Source organism: Ornithorhynchus anatinus, chromosome 16 (genome assembly GCF_004115215.2).
Source record: "Ornithorhynchus anatinus isolate Pmale09 chromosome 16, mOrnAna1.pri.v4, whole genome shotgun sequence".
NCBI classification, from domain to species: domain Eukaryota; kingdom Metazoa; phylum Chordata; class Mammalia; order Monotremata; family Ornithorhynchidae; genus Ornithorhynchus; species Ornithorhynchus anatinus.
The window spans coordinates 406,184-426,368 of NC_041743.1; the positions used below are offsets into that span (position 1 = coordinate 406,184).

At 51.9% G+C, this 20,185-nt stretch overlaps 1 protein-coding gene and 1 long non-coding RNA gene across 2 annotated transcripts in view; one reads left to right on the forward strand and one right to left on the reverse strand.

Annotated features, from left to right (window-relative positions):
• Positions 1-2,292, reverse strand: part of LOC114817405 — a 29,920-nt gene extending 27,628 nt beyond the window's left edge. The window contains exon 1 of the long non-coding RNA XR_003765261.2: positions 1,966-2,292. This is a non-coding gene — a long non-coding RNA (uncharacterized LOC114817405). The remainder of the gene's footprint in view (positions 1-1,965) is intronic.
• Positions 2,293-3,182: 890 nt separating this feature from the next.
• On the forward strand, positions 3,183-5,583 carry LOC103165956 (disintegrin and metalloproteinase domain-containing protein 30-like). Its single transcript, XM_007658140.4, has one exon. It carries the CDS (start codon positions 3,208-3,210, stop codon positions 5,443-5,445), a length of 2,238 nt encoding a protein of 745 aa, XP_007656330.3. The 5' UTR covers positions 3,183-3,207; the 3' UTR covers positions 5,446-5,583.
• Positions 5,584-20,185: the final 14,602 nt, after the last annotated feature.

The following is a 20,185-nucleotide window of genomic DNA, read 5'->3' on the forward strand; positions in this document are numbered from 1 at the left end:
AGGTATTTCTGATTCTCATCACACCACGCAAAGCCTCCAAAAATGACTTGGCCCAAGGAGAGAAAAGTATTAGATTCTAGCGACAAATAATTACCCGACATCAGCTGAGATTCCTCTGGAAAGGTTATAAGGCTGCAAATAACCATCATTTACATAACTTTGTTTCTGCTGATCTAAAATATGGACCAGCTCAGGGAAACGCTTCTTTTCTTTCTCAGCTAATGAACTCGTCTTCTTCTTTGACCCAAATACTTCTTTCCATTTGCCCTCTCTCATTGGTAACATTAGTCCTCTCTTTAGCAACTCATTCATTCAGTCAATCAATCTTCTGGGAAGCCTTCACCGATTAATTCACAACACCCGCGTCACGTCAGCCCAGGGCTCACCCTTAACACTTGAGGATTTTATTCTTATTTCAGCACTCACGTACATTGATTTCCTCTCCCTGCTAGACTGGAAGATTCATATGGGACAGGCACTGTGGCCAATTTGATTTTTTTTCATGGTATTTGTTAAGTCCTCATTGTGTGTCAAGCACTGTTCTAAGCTATGGAGTAGATACAAGTTAAGTGACTTGCCCAAGGCCACACAGCAGACAAATGGAAGAGCCAGGATTAGAAACGTGGTTCTCTGGCACCCAAGCCCAGATTTTACCCACTAGGCCATGCTGCTTCCCTTGATTATTTGTATCTACCCCATCTCTTAGTACAGCGCTTGGCAAGTGCTTAAAACATACCGCAACTATTATTATTTGACATTTAATATAGGCCTGGACCCTCGGTTCTTTGTTCTGCTGTTTCGTCCTGACGTGTTTGCACAGCTTACTGCTTTCTACTTGCTCTTCTTCCAGCTTTCACGACCTGTAGATAATTTTTGTCTGTGTCCTCCATTACGCCATAAGCTCCTTGCAGGTAGGCAATTTGTAACTTGCTACTGTCTCACTCTCCCGAGTGTTAAGTGCTCTGCCTAGCACTCAGCAGGTGCTCAATAAATATCACTGACTGGTTGGGGCAAGTCAGGAGCTACTCAAGGCTAATTAGGGGATTGTGTTTGTCATTCCCACCCCGACCTCTTGCTCACACCCTCCCTCCTGCCTGAACTGCCCTCTCCCACTTCAGGTCTGGCAGACCATGGTTCTCCTCATCGTCAAAGCCCTTTTGAAATCACATCTCCTCCAGGAGGCCTTCCTGGATTCATCTTTCATCTCTCCACCCTATTTCCTCCTCTACTGCCACTTCAGCATTTGCAGATCATTCACTCCCAAAGGATTTATGGATTTTTTTTTTTTTTAGTCTATTGCTTCCTCCAACCTGTTTATTTTATTGCCTGTCTCCACCATTAGACTGTACGCTCCTTGTACAGAATTTGTTCTGTGGTGAGGAGAGATGAGACCTCGCCGAAGGGGGACAGCTCCTTCCGGAGATATTTCCACGGCCTAATTCTACTGTACTCTCCCCGTGGCTCAGTGGAAAGAGCCTGGGCTTCGGAGTCAGAGGTCATGAGTTCGACTCCCGGATCTGCCACTTGTCAGCTGTGTGACTGTGGACAAGTCACTTAACTTCTCTTTGCCTCAGTTACCTCATCTGTAAAATGGGGATTAACTGTGAGCCTCACGTGGGACAACCTGATTACCCTGTATCTACCCCAGCGCTTAGAACAGTGCACTGCACATAGTAAGTGCTTAACAAATACCAACATTATTAGGTGCTCAATAAATACTCTTGACTAATGAAGTAGAAGAATTCCCATTCTTCCTTTCTCGCCCCCATCCTTAATCTCCTGCTCAGTTAGGATTGACCGGTGATGATTTTGTTGCCGCTGACCCTGGCTATGGCCTTCGGCGGGCCTCACGAGTCCCAGTATAGCTGAGGCTGTGCCAGAGTTCTGTAAGCAAATCCTGGGCAATTTCAGAAGACTATTCAGGTCTTGGAGATGGGAATGTCCGAGCCAAGCCGCTCAGCCTACCTTGCCTCAACCTCCTTATCCAACCTGGAAATGTGCGATGTCCTTTCTCGGGCAGGAGCTCGCTTGGTCCATGCTCTGTGCTCGGGGCAGGAGCCTCAGAATTTGGGAGTTGGGGGTCGAGTGCTTGAAGGCCTGAACTTCACGCTTCCCCGTGACCCTCCATTCTTACTGTCCCTGAGAGGGTAAGGGACGTGGGGAGGCCCGAACTGGTCTCCCAACACACTAGTTTGCACTAAAAATAATGACATGTGGAGTTGGAAAAACACATTACATGACTATAAGCTCCTCAAAGCAGGAGGTCATCGTGGCTCAGTGGAAAGAGCCCGGGCTTGGGAGTCAGAGGTGGTGGGTTCTAATCCCGGCTCCGCCGCTAGTCGGCTGTGTGACTTCAGGCAAAGTCACTTAACTTCTCTGGGCCTCAGTTACCTCATCTGTAAAACGGGGATTAAAACTGTGAGCCTCACTTGGGACTACCTTATCACCTTGTTAGAGAAGCAGCGTGGCTCAGTGGAAAGAGCACGGGCTTGGGAGTTAGAGATCATGGGTTCGAATCGCCGCTCCGCCACTTGTCAGCTGGGTGACTGTGGGCAAATCACTTAACTTCTCTGTGCCTCAGTTCCCTCATCTGTAAAATGGGGATTAAGACTGTGAGCCTCACATGGGACAATCTGATTACCCTGCATCTACCCCAGCGCTTAGAACAGTGCTCTGCACATAGTAAGTGCTTAACAAATACCAACATGATCATTATTATTATTATCTCCCCCAGCGCTTAGAACAGTGCTTTGCACATAGTAAGCGCTTAACAAATACCATTATTATTATTATATCCACTAACTTTTCTCTTCTCTCCAATGTACCCAGTTGAGTGATCTGCTCAGGGGAAGCGCTCGACACAGTGTGTGCGCTGGGGATGGGGAAGAGACAGTAAAGGCGAATGTTCATCTCTCTCTCTCTCTCTCTCAATGTCTCTGTCCCTCTCCCATTTTTCCCTCGCGCGGCCCACCATTTGCCCAACTTTCCCGCCCTTTCCCCTCAAGGGTGGGCAAAGCCCCAACGGCCGGTGGAGGGCGCCCGCGCGGACCCGCCAGGAGGAGGCGCCGTTGAGCCGCGGAAGGTGACGGGCGGTTGAGGCCCGGAGCCCGAGGCGCGCGTGCGCTCGCCGGCCCCGCGCCCAGCCCCGCTCCGCTCCGCCCCCTGGCGGCGGCTCCGAGGCGGGGAAAAGGGGCGGGGCCGGGCGCCATGGGGGCGGCGGGGACCGCCCTCCTGCTGCTCGGCCTGGGCGGCCTCCTCGCCGCCCCCGACGACTGGGGCTTCTCCTCCTCCGAGGTGGTCATCCCCCGGAGGCTGACCCCCCGCGGCGGGGAGGCCGGGGAGCCCGGCCGGCTGTCCTACCTGCTGCCCCTCGAGGGCCGGAGGCACGTGCTGCACCTGCGGCCCAAGAAGCTGCTGCTGCCCCGCCGCCTGCCCGTCTTCACCTTCACGGCCCGGGGGGAGCTGCTGGAGGAGCAGCCCTACGTGCCCCACGGCTGCTACTACCGCGGGGCCGTGGAGGGCGCCCCGGGCTCCCTGGCCACCTTCAGCACCTGCTTCCGGGGGCTGTGGGGGATGCTGCAGCTGCACGGTCGCCTCTACCAGGTGGAGCCCCTGCCGGCCTCCGCCACCTTCGAGCACCGGGTGTCCCGGCTGGACGACCGGCCGCTGGGCAACCGGACCTGCGGCCTCACCGACCGGGAGATGGCCCGCCAGCTGGCCCGGGGCCAGCCGCCGGATCTCTCTAAGCGCCTAGACTCTTCCGTTTCCTTTAAGCACCCGAAGCACGTGGAGTTGGGGGTGGTAGTGGACCACTTGAGATTCAAATTCAAGAATCATAATGTATCAGAGGTGTTGAGAGAAACACTGATCATAATAAACTTTATGGATTCGTTTTACGAGCCCCTCAATGCCGACATTTCGCTGTCTGCCATTGAGATTTGGACAGAATCAAATCTCATAAACGTTGACTACAAAGATTTACTCGAAGTGTTCCTGGAATTCCAAGCCTGGCAGGTGACGCACTGGCTCCCACGGGCCCACTACGACCACGCCCACTTCTTTGCATTTCAGAAGTACGACGACACTCTGGGTTGGGCCAATGTAGCATCTGTTTGCAGCAGAACCGAGCTCATGGCATCTACCACCTCGCAAAGGGGTCTGAACCTCATTATGGACGCGGTCCTAGTGGCCCACGAACTGGGTCATTCTCTGGGCATGCTTCACGACGGCCAAGACTGCAAGTGTGCCCAAAAGACCTGCATAATGAATGCGGTGAATGCCTACGCCGATCACTTCAGTAACTGCAGTTCTCAAAGCTACTTTGATTTCGTAACCTCTGGGGCCGAATGTCTGAACAACTTCCCGCAGGAGGTTGTGGAGCCCAAGTGCGGCAACAAACTGGTAGAAAAGGGAGAGGAGTGCGACTGTGGCACGAAGAAGGAGTGCCAGGAAGATCCCTGCTGTCAGCCAAACTGTAAAATGAGGCCCGGGGCGAAATGCACTTCCGGACTGTGCTGCGAGCAGTGTCAGCTTCTTCCGGCTGGAAAAATATGCAGGGAAAAACAAAACGAGTGTGATCTAGAGGAGTTTTGTAACGGGACCACGCCGCTTTGTCCAGAAGACGTGTACGTGCAAGACGGGACCCTCTGTAGCGACGACGGCCATTGCTATCACAAGGGTTGTTATCTTCACCTCCGGCAGTGTCAAAACATTTTCGGCCTCCAAGCAAAGAATGCTCCCTTGAGATGCTATCGTGAAATAAATACAAAAGGCGACCGGTTTGGCAACTGTGGCATTTCACAGAACAGGTACATGAAGTGTGCAGTTGAGGATGTACTGTGCGGGAGAGTGCAGTGCACCAACGTGAAGGCCACGCCTCCCATGCCAGACCACACGACGCTCATTCAGACTCATCTGAAAGAGATCAATATCATGTGCTGGGGGCTCGACTACCATATATCACTGATCGCGATGGGGTTGCAGGATATCGGGGCCGTGAAAGACGGTACCTCCTGCGGCCCAGGCATGATATGTATTAACAGGACCTGCCAGAAAGCCTCCTTCCTCCACTACGACTGCTCCCTAGACAAGTGCAACAAGCGAGGGCAGTGCAACAACCGGAGACACTGTCACTGCAACTACGGCTGGGCCCCGCCGTTCTGTGAGTTCTTCGGGTTCGGAGGCAGCATCGACAGCGGCCCCGCGGGGAAAAGCAACGAGCCACATACGGCCTTTCTGGCCATAGAGGCTGTCCTTGGGCGTCTCCTGCTCTTTGCTCTGTCCTTTCTCCTCGTCTCCCTTTATGGAGTAATTGAGAAACTGATACAGAAGGCCAAGGTGAGGAATCATCTGAAAGATCAGGGCCTGAATCTTAGGAGGAAGAAAAGAGTAAGGTGGAGGAAACAAGTGAGATGGGACAAACCAGTGAGAAGGAGAGAGAACTGAAATTTGTAGCTTCCATAGTGTCTTTTGCTGTTTCCTTCATTTTCATCATTGTCATTTTATTTATCTGCGACCCCCAACAGGAATCTTGTTGGTTTATTCTCTTTAAATTAGAAAATAAAAGTTCACTTCACCTCGGAACAGATGGAATTCGTGTAGTTTCTAAGTAGATCTCTGCCTCCTAATGTGCTCTCACAGCCAGAGGCTGTGAACTCGTGAAGCCTGCCTGGAATCACCAGAAAATATCTTCCTGCCTTTAGTCAGGACCTAGCTGGCAGAGTCCCAGTTCGCCAGAAGATTCCTGAGGCTCGCCCGAGAACAACGGCTCAGAGTTTGGATTTGTGTTTTTTGTCTCAATCTGTCATGGGGTCTGCAAGACTCCACTCTTTTGGAGCCTAAATGGCATTGGCTTCACTCGGTCTGTTTGGGAAGATAAGGATTAGAGAAGGACGACAGTCGGCGCCCCACATGGCAGTAATGTAAGCTGAAGCTACAACAAGTCCTCCGCCTCAGAGAGGGCAATTGTTTGTAAAGTCTCTAAGCAGAGCCACAGGCAGAGTTACTCCCAAGATTTCCAGTCAACTGTACCCTTACAGCATAAGTTTCTCATTTGCCTCAAACATAAGAACTCAACAAATGTTACTATTTGGTCAGTCTACTGGTCGGCCCAGCGTGGCCTAGTGAACAGCATCGTGGCCTAGTGGATAGAGCACAACCTTGGTAGTCAGAAGGACCTGGGTCGTGGCATCAGGACCAAAAATTTAGACACATCTTTGTCCCTCATGGCTAGTGAATTTGAATTAGGAGATATGGCACTCTCATAGTTTAGTGTATCACAAACTCCTCTCAACCAACATAATCAGAATGCTCTTAGTCAATTAATGTCTCCTCTTCAACAGTGGCAAAAGTCTCCAAGGCCAGCAAAAGTGATACCGAAGCTCAAAACTTCAGCAGAATTCTGCGAGGTCCTCAAACCCAGTGATATCTCAGAGTATTCTGGGACCACCTAGGACTGCATGGGACCCAAGATTCTCAGGAGTTACTCTCCAGGTCTGAGTCAGTGACTAAGACAGGATGACTTCCAGTTCAGGGCCTGATCAGAACTCAACTTCAAGCTGGGTGGTCTAGGGTCTTCTCAGGATTCTGGTGGCCCCCAAGAGGGCTGTAGAATACAAGTGGTAGGATGGTGTGGGGGATGGGAGGTGGTATCAGTCACTGGATCCTATTAAGACTTCTCCAGTCCCTCAGCTCGTCAGAACTTCAGGAGGGTGGAGCCTGGAACCATTGCTTGAGACTGCTGCCTATTCCAACTTGATGGGAGCAGATAGCCCTGGGTCTCTTTTGCTTCCATCACAAAGGGACCGCCTCATCTGCTGTGTTGTATTTCATCTAAAAGTTACATGTGATTCAGGGAGTGTATAGTTAAAAGTTTTTTGGGGGGTTTTTCAGTGACCAGTGGAGGAAAAACCCTAGCAAGAACCTTGCCAGAAACAAAGAGCAATGAGATACTTCAGGATCAGATCCACAGTTAGCTGTCTTGTCTCTCTTCTTGAAGGTGTTGATTTTCAATCAACATCACTGTGGGCAGGGTGTGGTACTGAGTGCTTGAAAGTTCCTTATATCTTGCATTTGCTATTATTCCTCCCATCGGGAAAGTAGTTATTTCTGCATCCCTCTCTACACTGTAGTCTCCTTGAGGGTTGGACATAATGTTTCCCATCTTTATTGTGCTCTCCCAAGTGCTTAGTACAGTGCTCTGCACAGAGTGGGCATTCAGTCAATGTTACTGGTTGATTCTTGAGAGGAAGGAACATATCCTGCCTATCTGTTGTACTTTTCAAAGTGCCTATTACAGTGCTTTGCACATCACAGGTATTCAGTAAACCCATCACACACCCAAAATTCCTTTTGGCAGCATAAAACTAAAAGTTGTGACAGAATGATGTTACCTAAGCAGCACAGGATGGACAAGAAAGCAGAAAACCAAATCCAAGAGCCAGCACATCCCCGGTGAGACTGTCAGAGTCTGGAGGTGACACAGTATCAGGCTTAAGACCAAATTAAAAGTCTATAGCTCTTAGCGCTGACTGAGCTTCTTTACAGCTGGGAGACCTGAACTCCACACAGGCCTATCACATCCAGCTTCTTGGGCAGTTTCATCGGCATTATTTATGGGTCATACTTAATATCAAATGGCAAGACAAGATCATGAACAATCAAGTTCTGGAACATGGTTAGCCTCCTAGCAATTGAAGCTTTGTGAACCTTGACACGACTTCACTGAGATGGGGACATGTCATGAGTGACAGCAGAATAAGCAAACTGCTGGATGGTGAGGGAGGCAGTTGAAACTGGGAATCAAAAAGCAAGGAGAGCAGAGGAAACGTTTTTAAGAATACGGTAAAACAAAGCCTCAGACAATGCTGCCTCCCAGCTGAAAATTTGGAGTCAACAGCTGGAGCTAGACCAGCATGGAGTACTGCTACCAAGAGGGACATGATTCTCTTTAAGTAGAAGCTTCATAAGGAATGAGAGAAGACAAAAAAGAAAACTACCAGTCATTGCAAACATGAAATATGACAACGCAATAAAAGACAGCCTTTTTGTGTACTCCTTGTGGCCAGGACTATGGCTCCCTATTTACCTATGAGGCACACATTCACAGATGAACTGTCCATCAGTGATAATAATAATGGTATTTGTTAAGCGTTTACTATGTGCCAAGCACTATTCTAAACACCGGGGTAGATACAAGGCTGTCAGGTTGTCCCACGTGGGGTTCACAGTCTTAGTCCCCATTTTACAGTTGAGATCACTGAGGCACAGAGAAGTTAAGTGACTTGCCCAAAGTTTACACAGTTGACAAGTGGAGCAGCCAGGATTAACTCTGACTCCCAAGCTCGTGGTCTTTCCACTAAGCCATGCAGCTTCTCTAAAGAAGGTGGTGTCATGTAAAGATACAAAAGACAAATATATATATATATTGATCACCTTTGAGGGCAGAGCACTGAGCCCTAGAGAGAGTTCAATAGAATTAGTAGACAATCTCTGCCCTCAAGGAGTTGATAATCTAGCCAACTGTAAATATGTCCTCTAGGGGCTCGCATTTAATTTTTTTACAAATGCAATCATATTTTTAATCTGAATCCTCATTTGCACATTAATGTCATTACCCAGCTCTCCCCGTTCATTCTCAAGTTCACCTGCTAGCTGAGCTTCTCTCTTAGTTGTCTTCTCTCCTGCCTCTGACAACCAACACCATCACTGGCATCATCATCAGTCATTAATGGTATTCACTGAGCACTTACTATACTCAGAGAATAAGCACTTGTGCAATACAAAAGTTGGTAGCCACATTCCCTGCCCACAACAAGCTTACAGTCCAGAAGGGAGTCATCATCTCCTATTAACCCAATTCATTCATTCAGTAGTATTTATTGAGCACTTACTATGTGCAGAGCACTGTACTAAGCGCTTGGAATGTACAAATCGGCAACAGATAGAGACAATCCCTGCCCTTTAACGGGCTTACAGTCTAATCGGGGGAGACAGACAGACGAGAACAATGGCAATAAATAGAGTCAAGGGGAAGAACATCTCATTAAAACAATAGCAAATAAATAGAATCAGGGTGATGTACATCTCATTAAACAAAATAAATAAGGTGATGAAGATATATACAGTTAAGCGGACGAGTACAGTGCTGAGGAGATGGGACAGGAGAGGAGGAGGAGCAGAGGGAAAGGGGGGAGAAGAGGGTTTAGCTGCGGAGACTTGAAGGGGGGGGTAGAGGGAGCAGAGGAAAAAGGGGAGCTCAGTCTGGGAAGGCCTCCCAGCTCTGCCACTTGTCGGCTGTGTGACTGTGGGCAAGTCACTTAACTTCTCTGTGCCTCAGTTCCCTCATCTGTAAAATGGGGATGAAGACTGTGAGCCCCACGTGGGACAACCTGCTTCCCCTATGTCTACCCCAGCGCTTAGAACAGTGCTCGGCACATAGTAAGCGCTTAACAAATACCAACATTATTATTAACATTATTAAGTAGGGTTTTGAAGAGGGGAAGAGAATCAGTTTGGCGGAGGTGAGGAGGGAGGGCGTTCCAGGACCGCGGGAGGACGTGGCCCGGGGGTCGACGGCGGGATAGGCGAGACCGAGGGACGGTGAGGAGGTGGGTGGCAGAGGAGCGGAGGGTGCGGGGTGGGCAGTAGAAAGAGAGAAGGGAGGAGAGGTAGGAAGGGGCAAGGTGATGGAGAGCCTTGAAGCCTAGAGTGAGATGTCATGCTCAAAAAGAATTCCACGTCCCTGGGCCAGTGTCCACTCTGACTCCCCCTTGACTTCCAAGCTCTGTCCCTCATTCATGCCACTCAGATCTCTGGTTGGAGGTTCCTCCTCATACAATTGTGAATTTCTGACCAATATACAATTTTGCTCAATTCCTCTCAGCTGGGCAGCTGTGTGCCCCACCCCATCATTAATTTTTATGGGAAGTAGATGTTGGTTTTCCATGTGCTCTTACACATGGTTTTGTAATGCAGATGCTGAATTTTTCATGCACTGGAACTTGTTTCTCTGGTCGTTATAGACAGACCCAAGAATCGCTTCAAGCAGGGAGGGAAAGAAGCAGTTAGGATTTGAGGTTAAGAGTCCCAAGTGAGGAGAGGAAACTTGGCTAAAAGGAACAGAGCCCATTTGCCTTTGTGATATGAGTCCAAAGCCAGAACTCTGATCTTGCCAATTCTGCTCTTCTCTAATAGGGGTGGAGTGGGTCCAAAGGGTGGTCCTAGCAGAGCCAGAAAGGAGGTTCAAGGCAACAGCCTTGCCAGGAGAGAAGCTTGAGGTGGAAAATAAGAGTTGACACCAAATCTTGAGGAGAAGGGAGGCCTAGAAGATGAAGCAGGACTTAGTGGAAAGATTCCAAGCCTAGGAGTCAGAGGACCTAGGTTCTAATCTTGGCTCTGCCAACTGCCTGCTATGGGACCTTGGGCAAGCCACTTCACTTCTCTAGGCCTCAGTTTCCTCATCTATAAAATGAGGATTGAATATTTCTTTCTCCCTCCTACTCAGATTGTGAACCTCATATGGGCCAGCAACTGTAACTGTGCCCAATCCAACTTGAATCTATTCCAGCATTTAGGACAGTGCCTGGCATATAGTAAGTGCTTAACAAATACCATAATTAAGGACATCTTCAGGATGGAATTTACTGGGCAGAAGTCTCTTTCATGCAGTGAAGGGCACTGTGCAAGTTTTCTGAGGCCAGAGAAAGGGTCTTGGGTTTCTATGTACTTCCCAAGCATTTAGCTCAGTATGTTGCAAGTAGTAGGTGCTCAACAAAATATTATCACTGCTTCTAAGGGCTTGGGGAAGGGCACAGTGAAGAACTCAATAGTAGTAGTTACTAATAAGGGTATTTATTGAATACCCACTGGGCGCTTCCCCAATAAGGAAACAGCATTACACTCATGAAGCTTCCAGGTCATGCTAAATTGGGAGGGAGTGGTGGCTAACACCTTGGACCAGAATTTAAAGGGATTTGGGAAAATTGGAAAGCACAGAATGAAGTTCAGAAAGAACCAGTGTGGGAGATCCACCTAGGGAGAAAAAACGCTGGACCAAGCACAACCAAGCAAGAGAGTCTAAAGCAGATCTCATGCTCCCCATGAACCTCACACTAACAATAAATGGCTCTCGTGCTCCTCGTAGACACCAAGCCAACAGGAGACCCATCTCACGCTCCCCACTGACACCAAACCAAGAGCAGATGGCTCTAGTGCTTTTCGTGGACTCCAAGCCAACAACAGACCAGACTCGTGCTCCACGTGAACCTCAAGGCATCAGCAGATCTATCTCACTCTCCTCATAGACCCTAAGCCAACAGCAGAATAATCTCATGTTCTTCATGGGCCTCAAGGCAACAGCAAATGGCTTTTGTGCTCCTCATGGACCCCAAGCCAACAGCAAAACGACCTAATGCATCTTGTGGACTAAAAGCCAACAGGGAGTTTTCAGTGTCACCCTGTCATTGACTGGAGGAGGAGGAGGAGGAGGAGGCTACCAGCAAAGGAGAGACCAGAGCAGATGCAGGTGGAGTTAACCCCTCACAGTCTGGAGACCCCGTGAGAAGCCAGTGGGGATGAGGGGCTGCTTGTCAGCTCCGGGAGACCAGACTCAGTGAGAGCTGAGGTCTGGACCAGGTGGGGAGGAATCCAAGTCCACAGCCCAGGCCTACCCTTTTGTTCTATAAATGACTGTGGGTTCTGTACCATGTATGTGAGGATGGGGATGAGGAGAAGGGAAGGGGAATGGGTTGGAACACATCCCCTCATTTCCCATTACGACAAAGTTCCCAAATGCACATCTCAAGAATTAGGAACCCGGGGAGAAATGAGCAGTCAGCCTTGGGGAATGGCCAGTGTGATGGCAAACCTCCATGGGGGACCAGGAGTCTGGACCTAGCTCTGACCCCACCATTTGCTGGCTGTGTGACCTTGGGTGAGGTGTTTACCCACTCCGGCCTCGGTTTCTTCATCTGTATCTGTTCTCCCTCCCTCTTAACCAGCACTATCTGGGGCAGAGATCGGGTCTGATCGAATGATCTCGAATGTACTCCGCACCTGGCACAAAGTAAGCTTCATAAATATCAAAATTAATATCAGTCTCCTTCTCTTCCCTTCCCAAAGATGCCTGCCCTCAGCCCTGTGGGCCACCGCCTTACACTCTGCAACTCCAGCTGGAAGTCAGTGCTCACTGCAAGCCCCCTCCATCAGCTTAGATTCACCTTTGTCCTGTCTTCCCCTTCTGCCCCTTCCCTCCCAGCTGTGAGCACATCATCCATACCCTAGTAAGGGGGCAGCGCAGCCTCTCTCCCCTCAGTCACACCTCCCCCCAAGCCCAGCTGGATCCCAGCCGCTCCCTCCTCCCACCTGCCTGCCCATCACCCCCACTAGCCCCACGGAGAAACTGAAGGCCACTGCATTCCAGCTGGGAGCCCCCATCCCCATGCCCCCACCCCCACCAGGCCAGGGACAAGCAGTCCCAATGTGCTTGCATTCCTGGAGAGCCTTTCTGGGCTCTAAAAATATGCCTCTGGCCTCCATTGCTGAACTGCTGGACTAATTAAGTTTTCACCCTCCCTCCCCGCAAAGGTTTTCAACATAGTTTACAAAGTGTCATCTTTGACCAACTGCTCCGTTCCCGGCAGAGGCCCAGCTCCTCCTCCAGTCTCTGGGTTACCCCCATCTTGACCCTTTTGGGCTCTCCTGAGGGAACATCCTTCCTTGGGCCTGGGGAGGAGTCTCCCCCAAATCCAGAGATGGTTCCTAGCTCGGCCTTGTCCGTCTGGAAACAGCTTAGCCCCGGGGCCCCCATCGCCCTTGCCCTGTTCAAAATGTCCAACCACGAGGTGATTAATGACTCGCACAAGGCAGCCAAAAATAAGTTTGGCTTGAGGGAGAGTGGGCCGGGGGGGGAGGGGGAAGCAGGAGGTGGGTCTGGAGGGGTCTGCGGGAGGGCACAGGTGGTCAGGCCGACCGGCCCAGCGGGTGGCGCGGTGGGGAAAATATTTGTGGCTATTTGCGGCTGCAGCTGTAGGTGAGCCGCTGAAATCCCCGAGCCCCAGGAGAGGCCTGCCGGGCCTGGAGGCCCTCTCCTCAACTCTGGCTTTCTCGCCCTCTTCTCCTATTGCCCCTGAGGCCCTCCCCTTCTCCCTGGTCTGGGCTGTGGGGATGAGGAGATGCCCATCGCTGCCATGAGAAAGTCAGGGAAAATCTGGTGCCTAGCCGACATTCACTCTGCAAAGGTACACCCCCTGTCCTTTCTCTGGGGGTCTAAATGGATGAAACTCCAAGACCAACTACGTCCCTGCTAATGCCTTGACTTTGGAGAGGATGGGAGAATGGTAACGGGAGATGAGAGCGAGAAAGAAACAGTAAGGAAGATCCGAGTCCAGGACAGCGAGCGCAGATCTTTCAGTGACCTGGAGCACAGATACATTTGACCTCTCTGACCCCCACCGACCTCCACTTAAATAGAAAGTTCAGAGCGCTCTGAGTCACCTGAGAGCTGCCAGAGGGGTTCCTGCAGGTGGCGCTGTTCGGCAGGTCAAGGCTTTATTCATTCGGGCTGCTGGTGCTGGTGCTGGAGCTGGAGCTGGGGATGGGGCCAGAGAAGAGACAAAAGCGCTCATCGCTGTGGGATCAGGGAAGACAGATTTACTCCACTGTATTAGGGACTGGCAATGCTCCTATGTGAATTTCCAATTTCTTCTGTCCTGGAACTGCAGTTTAGTTCCATTACCCCACTTCAGAGCCCCATTCACCGGTCATGTGGTTTGCTTACCTTTGGCTTCAGAGCACTCAATCAGTCGGTTCCATCTTACCTCACCTCACTAATCTCCTACTACAGCCCAGTGCGCACACTCTGGTCCGCTAGTGTCATCTTACTCACTCTGCCCCCAATCTCCTCTATCTCACCCCGACCGCTTTCCCACATCCTCCCCCTAGCCTCGAACTTTCCCCCTCCCTTCGCCCTCCCCCCACCATATAAACCAGACCATCACTCTCTCCCACTTCAAAGCATTACTAAGGTCACATCTCCTCCAAGAGGCCTTCCTCTATTAAACCCTCTTTTCCCTGGCCAACTTTCCCTTCTGCGTCACCTGTGCACTTCAATCTGTGACCTTTGGTCATTTGATATTTGCCCCACCCCCCACCCCAAAGCACTTATGTACATATTTTCAATTATATAATTTTAATTAGTGTTATTAATGTCCATCTCCTCCTCTAGTCTGTAAGTTCATTGTGGGGTAGAAACATATCTGCTGATTCTGGTACTGTACTCTCCTAAGCACTTAGTACAGTGCTCTGCACAAAGTAGGTGTTTAATAAATTTGATTGACTCTTTTAGGTAGAAGTTGGAGCTTTTCAGTGGGAAAAATCTCATCGTCTCCATCTCCACTACTTCAAAAATAGCGAGAAGGCTTTTTTCTCAAGCTTTGCCACAGCATTCACCTGTGGCAGAGAACCGCTTCCCAGGCACAGTCCCCGAGGACAGGCTTTCAGAATGTTTGTCGTTTGTCCTGCCTCCCAGCATGAATGGCTCCCCTTTCAGGGCCCCAAACAGCAGCTGCTTGGGGAGTCTGTTATTGACCATTCTTATCCACCAGTCCACCCAGTGGCCTTCATTGTTGTGAGCTTTGCCTCCACTCCAGCGAGCTGACTGCATTCTGGGACTTCGGGTCTTGTGATCTTATCCTTTCCAAGAGGCCAGACACCTTTGCTGAGGAATCCTGAGGACCAGTGCCCAGAGCCCCCCGCTCAGGGGACCAGCATCCAGCCCCTGGCAGGCTCCCACTTACAAGCACAGTCCAGTCAAGAGCACTCAGACTCCACCAAACAGGCCAACTGGTAGAGTTTCTCTCAAGTCCAGCCTGGTTGCTCCATCTGCTTGCCAATCCTATCTTTCAGGACCATCGCTTATGGTGTGTTTTAGCAGGGAGGGTGTTTTGAGGCAACAGCCAACTATTCTGGGCAGGGCTGCCTCTTAGATGAGGAAGGCACAACCCACCATTCCTCCTGGGTGAAGATTCCAGGAGGGGCCACCACCATTCCACAGTGACTCAGTGTCTCAAAGACCCACCCTTCCAGCATAGTAGGGTTTAAAGTCATCTCCTTGACAATTGATAAGCAAAGGAATCCACCATCCTAGGACAAGGACCACTGTTCTCAACTGTGTAGCATGGACAACAATATGACTGGTGGACATAAAACCCATCCATCCATCCATCCATCCATCCATCCATCCATCTCTGTCTATCAGATAATTGTTGGGATATTCTCCTGGGCTCCCAGCCAAGCACTGAGCACCGAGGAGATTAGGTAGAAGGGAGAAACCTGCTTCTTCCTCAAGGGCAGTTTGCCAGTCTCCTCTCCTCATTGTCTCAGACCACAGCCAGCTCAATGCTGCACAGTACAGTGCTCTGCACGCAATAAACCCTTAACACATACAATTGATCCCTCGTTTCAGAGTAGTGGGTAGCAGCAAAGGTTTGGGTCTCGTCCCTCTGAAAGGGTTACATATGAGAAATGATTCACCCCTTCAGCCGCCCATTCTCCTCCATCATCACCAATGGGATCCCTGGCCAACGGTTCAGTCCACCTGGGAGAGAGGGAGGGGTGGTGGTGGCAAGGGCTATGGTGGGGAAGAGAGCCCCATGGAATTTAGGGGAGCAGCGGTCAGGAGGCCAGAGTGAGGTTCAATCTGGGGGGAATCCTTCATCCTCCACTCTGCCCCAACCCCAATTTTTCCTTCACCCTCTTCTCCACACTGAGCTCTCTCTCCCCAACCTCCACGGCTCTCTAGTCACAGGGCAGTATTGGGCAGTGAAGACTTTGGAACCACTTCCATCCCTTAACCTGCCTTCCCCAAGGCTTGAAGGCAAAAGTCCCCCAACCCATCCCTGATTACACAATCCAGAAGCTGGGACTTCAACTACACTTCCCTGCAGGTCCCAGCCTGCAGGCCCTCAGGGGCCCAGAAGGCCACGGGTATACCCCACACCAATCCACTGCTAATGTCCACCTAGCACTGAGTTCCAATCCACAGAGCTGCCGCTTAATTGCAGGCAAATGTGGGGCTGGGGTAGAGCGCCACTCGAGAAGACCCAGAGACTGAGACAGAGATATAGAGGGGGAGAGACAGAGGCACAGAGAGGGAGAGAGATGGAGAGAGACAGACACATAGAGATCCTAACACAAAACCTTCCCAACTGTCTCTCAAACAGAAGCAGCATGGCCTAGTGGATAGAGCATGGGCCTGGGAGTCAGAAAGACCAGGGTTCCAATCCCAGATCCATCATCTGTCCGCTATGTGACCTTGAGCAAAACACTTCCCCTCTCTGTGCCTCAGTTACCTCATCTGTAAAATGGGGATTAAGAACTGTTGGAGCGTGTCCAACCTTACTAGCTTGTATCTAACCCAGCTCTTAGTACAGTGCCTGGAACAAATAAGTGCTTAACAAATAGCATAAAAAAGGTAGAGGGGGGCTGGGGAGGGAGGTTTGCCAACATCATGTGGGATCAGCACTGAGAAAATATAAAGAATCTTCACCGATCCCATACACTGCTCTCAAAACCAGAGTTTCCAGTCTCACTTCCAATTCAGGAAATAGGGGATTGGTAACTGGTGTTTTCTCCTTTGTTTTGTCCTACCTTGGGTAGGGATCCTGGAGACAAGGCAGAGTGTATTACTTCTTATCTTCTCAGGTACTAGGCCTCCCTGATAGGCTGGGCAGTCTGCATGATTGACAGCTGCTGCTCAAGGGTGTTGCTACACCTTTCTTCACCTACTCTCCTGCCCTGCTACCGGCCTGCCCAGAGCCTAAGGAAGGCTCTGAAACCACCCAATAATAATAATAATGGTATTTGGTAAGTGCTTACTCTGTGCCAAGCACTGATCTAAGTGCTGAGATAGATACAAGGTAATGAGGTTGTCCGACATGGGACTCACAGTCTTAACCCCCATTTTACAGATGAGGTAACTGAGGCACACAGAGGTTAAATGACCTGGCCAAAGTCACACAGCTGACAAATGGCAGAGCCGGGTTTAGAACCCACGACCTCTGACTCCCAAGCCCACTGAACCACACTGCTTCTCATCCAAGGCAACACACGAGTGGAAGGCAGAGCTAGAAGTGCCCAGACTCCCCAGGCTGCCCCTCAGGTTTGGAGCGACAGGGGTTTGAAACCTCTAGGGCAACCAGGATCTCCGCAGGTAGTCCCTCTGATCTCCATTCCTGCTTGAGGAGAGAGAGCCCTCTCCCAACTATGACCCACAAGTCTGGTCTCTCCACTGCAATGGTCTCTCCACAGTCCACTGCTACACTGGATTGTTCACCACCACACCTGGCCTTCAAAACATTTGCTCTGCTCGCCTTGTTTGCATGTGCTGAGGTTCAGGGCCACATAGAACAGCTGTTTGGGTAACCTACCACCATCCGTTCTCCGAAAACATTTCCCCAGTGGAGCTGAGTGACTGTGAGCTTCATTTCAGCCCTAGCGAGCTGACTCACACTCCATTTAAGCCAGTGTGGGTTTTGAGTAAAATTTTCTCATCTTACGCCTCAACGTGTCCCAGAGGTAGAGTTAAGAAGAATCCAAAAATAACAGCAACATCACAGGCCCAGCAACCAGGCCTCATCCCCTCAAGCGACCTTCAGACCCCTCTGTAGGCGCCCTCGATCACACAACTGTTGTGTGTGTCCTGGCACCGAACACTGGGAAGCTCCTTCCTAAAATCCCCCATCTCCCATAAAAAAAGTCTGGGAAACCTCAACTTTTCTTCATCTGCTTCTCCAGGGTGTGTGGACAAATGAGATGCTTCGTGTAAGGTTTTTGGTGTGGGATGGGGAGGGGGCAGAATCAGAGGGAGATGCATCTGTCTGAATTTGGTTTGGAAAGGGCTGGAGAGGGAGGCTTTACTGTGCTCTGACAGAAGCCCATCCTGTTTGGTGTGTGCCTGCCTGGCTAAGCAGGTGGGCGAGCTGCCTGGGGAAGGAGGACTGCTCCCATTGCAACGTTGGGAGCCAGTATTCAGGTTGCTCAACCCTTTGAGGGGTTAACTGCCGGGGCAGTAGGCCCAGATCTTTTCCCTGAGTATTTTGGAGACGTATCGATCAATCAATATGATATTAATTGAGTGATTACTGTGTGCAGTGCACTGTACGATGTGCTAAGTATACTCAGAGGAGCCAGGCAGGAGGCTGATGGAGCAGGCTGCACCTGAAGAGAGGGGCTAGGGCTCCAAACGGCCAAGTTTCCTGCTACAAAAAATGAGGGACTGCGAGGAGAGGGGCCCTGGGAGCCAGGGATTCAAGTGCTGGGGCAGAGGCTAAAGTCAAGCAGGCTACAGTAATCCAACCTCTCCGCCTTCCTCCCCCGGGGTGACGTCGCCCTCACTTTCTGGGTCCCAGGTTCCCCGCCCAAAATTCACCCGGCACCCACGGCGGCCATGGTTCCTGGGGCGACTGAGAGCTCCCGAGGGCTTGTGATCTTGGCTGCACTCCAGACTTGTGGAAATGAGGACTCCGGTCCGCCGGCGTCTCGACCTGGGAAGCAGCTTGGCAAAGTGGATGGAGCCAGGGTCTGGGAGTTAGAAGGACTTGAGTTCTACTGTCTACTCGTCTAATGTATGACCTTGGGCGAGCCACTTCACTTCTCCGTGCCTCAGTTCCCTCGTCTGTAAAATGGAGATTAAGACTGTGAGCCCCAAGTGGGACACGGACTGTGTCCAACCCGATTATCTCGTATCTACTCCGGCGCTCAGAACGGTGGCCGGCACATAGCGCGCGCTTAACCATTACGATTAAAAATTTCATTTCTTCTCAGAGCAGAACCTTCATTCTCACCTTCGTCAACATGACCTCTCCTCCCCCTCCAACCCCAACCCCGTCCGTCGGGGGAGCCGGCGCGCCGTCCCGGCCCTAGCCCCTTCCTAGGGAAACAAAGTCCACTGACCGCAGGCCGGGCGAGGGCGACTCGGGGCAGATTTCCCGGGATGCCGAGTCGTCGGGGCCAGGCCGGGCGAGGCGGAGGGGTCCGGGCCCGAACAGGACCGACAAGCAGCGCCCCGCCCCCCGTTCCCGCCTCGCCCCGCAGTTCCCTTTCAATCCACTCTGATGGTTCCTTTCCATCCGAAGAACGGACCCGACCTACCTCCTCCTCCTCGAACCCAGCCCAGCCACGGGGGAGGAGCGCGGGGCCGAGCCGGCCGGGGGTCGCTCGGTGGGACGGGGAGAGGGCTTCTCGGTCCGCGGCCCGGAGGCTGAATCCACCGCAGATCCGCCACCCCGCACCGCGGGGCACCACGACCCGTTGGGGGTCAGGCCCAGGTCCCCCCAGGGCGGCGGGGCTCCACCTTTCCGCCCAGAGGAGCCGTTCCCGGGGCGGGGTGACCGGGACCTTCCCTGTGCGCCCCGGGACTCGGGCTGGGGGGCGGGGGACGGGGGACGGGGACGCCAACCGGCAGCCGCAGAGGCCGCGGCAGCCGGCCGGTCTGGCTGGCGCTAGGACCTCGGACAGCGCCCACGGCCCGCGCCCACGGCCCGCGCCCACGGCCCGCGCCCACGGCCCGCGCCCACGGCCGGCTAGCTGCCCCTGCCGCTTGGGGATGTGCGTGGGTCCCACTAACCCGGCTCCACGGCCGGTCGAGGCGGAGGTCCGGAGAGTGGGCCTCCGGAAAGACCCTATCACCATAGTTCCCCTCCACTCAGTCCGGTCCTCGCCAGGCCCGCCTCCTCTGCCCTAATAATGTTAATAATAATGTTGGTGTTTGTTAAGCGCTTACTATGCGCCGAGCACTGTTCTAAGCGCTGGGGTAGATACAGGGGAATCAGGTTGTCCCACGTGAGGCTCACGGTTAATCCCCATTTTACAGATGAGGGAACTGAGGCCCGGAGAAGCGAAGCGACTTGCCCACAGTCACACAGCTGCCAAGTGGCAGAGCCGGGATTCGAACTCATGACCTCTGACTCCCAAGCCCGGGCTCTTTCCGCTGAGCCACGCTGCTTCTCTTTCCCGTCTCTTTCCCTCCTCGCCCTCCTCTGCCCTACCTCGTCTAGGCCCCGGTCCTCGGTCCCGCCCTCCCCTCATCCTCCCACCCCCACACTTCCAACCTCTGCCTTACCTCCCCTCCCTTTCTTCTAGCCCCAGCACAGCCAAGAGAAGGGCACGCAGCTCCCGGGTGCACTCT

Coding starts and splice junctions, on each gene's coding strand:
- LOC103165956 (XM_007658140.4), top strand. CDS start 3,208: ATGGGGGCGGCGGGGACCGCCCTCCTGCTGCTCGGCCTGGGCGGCCTC.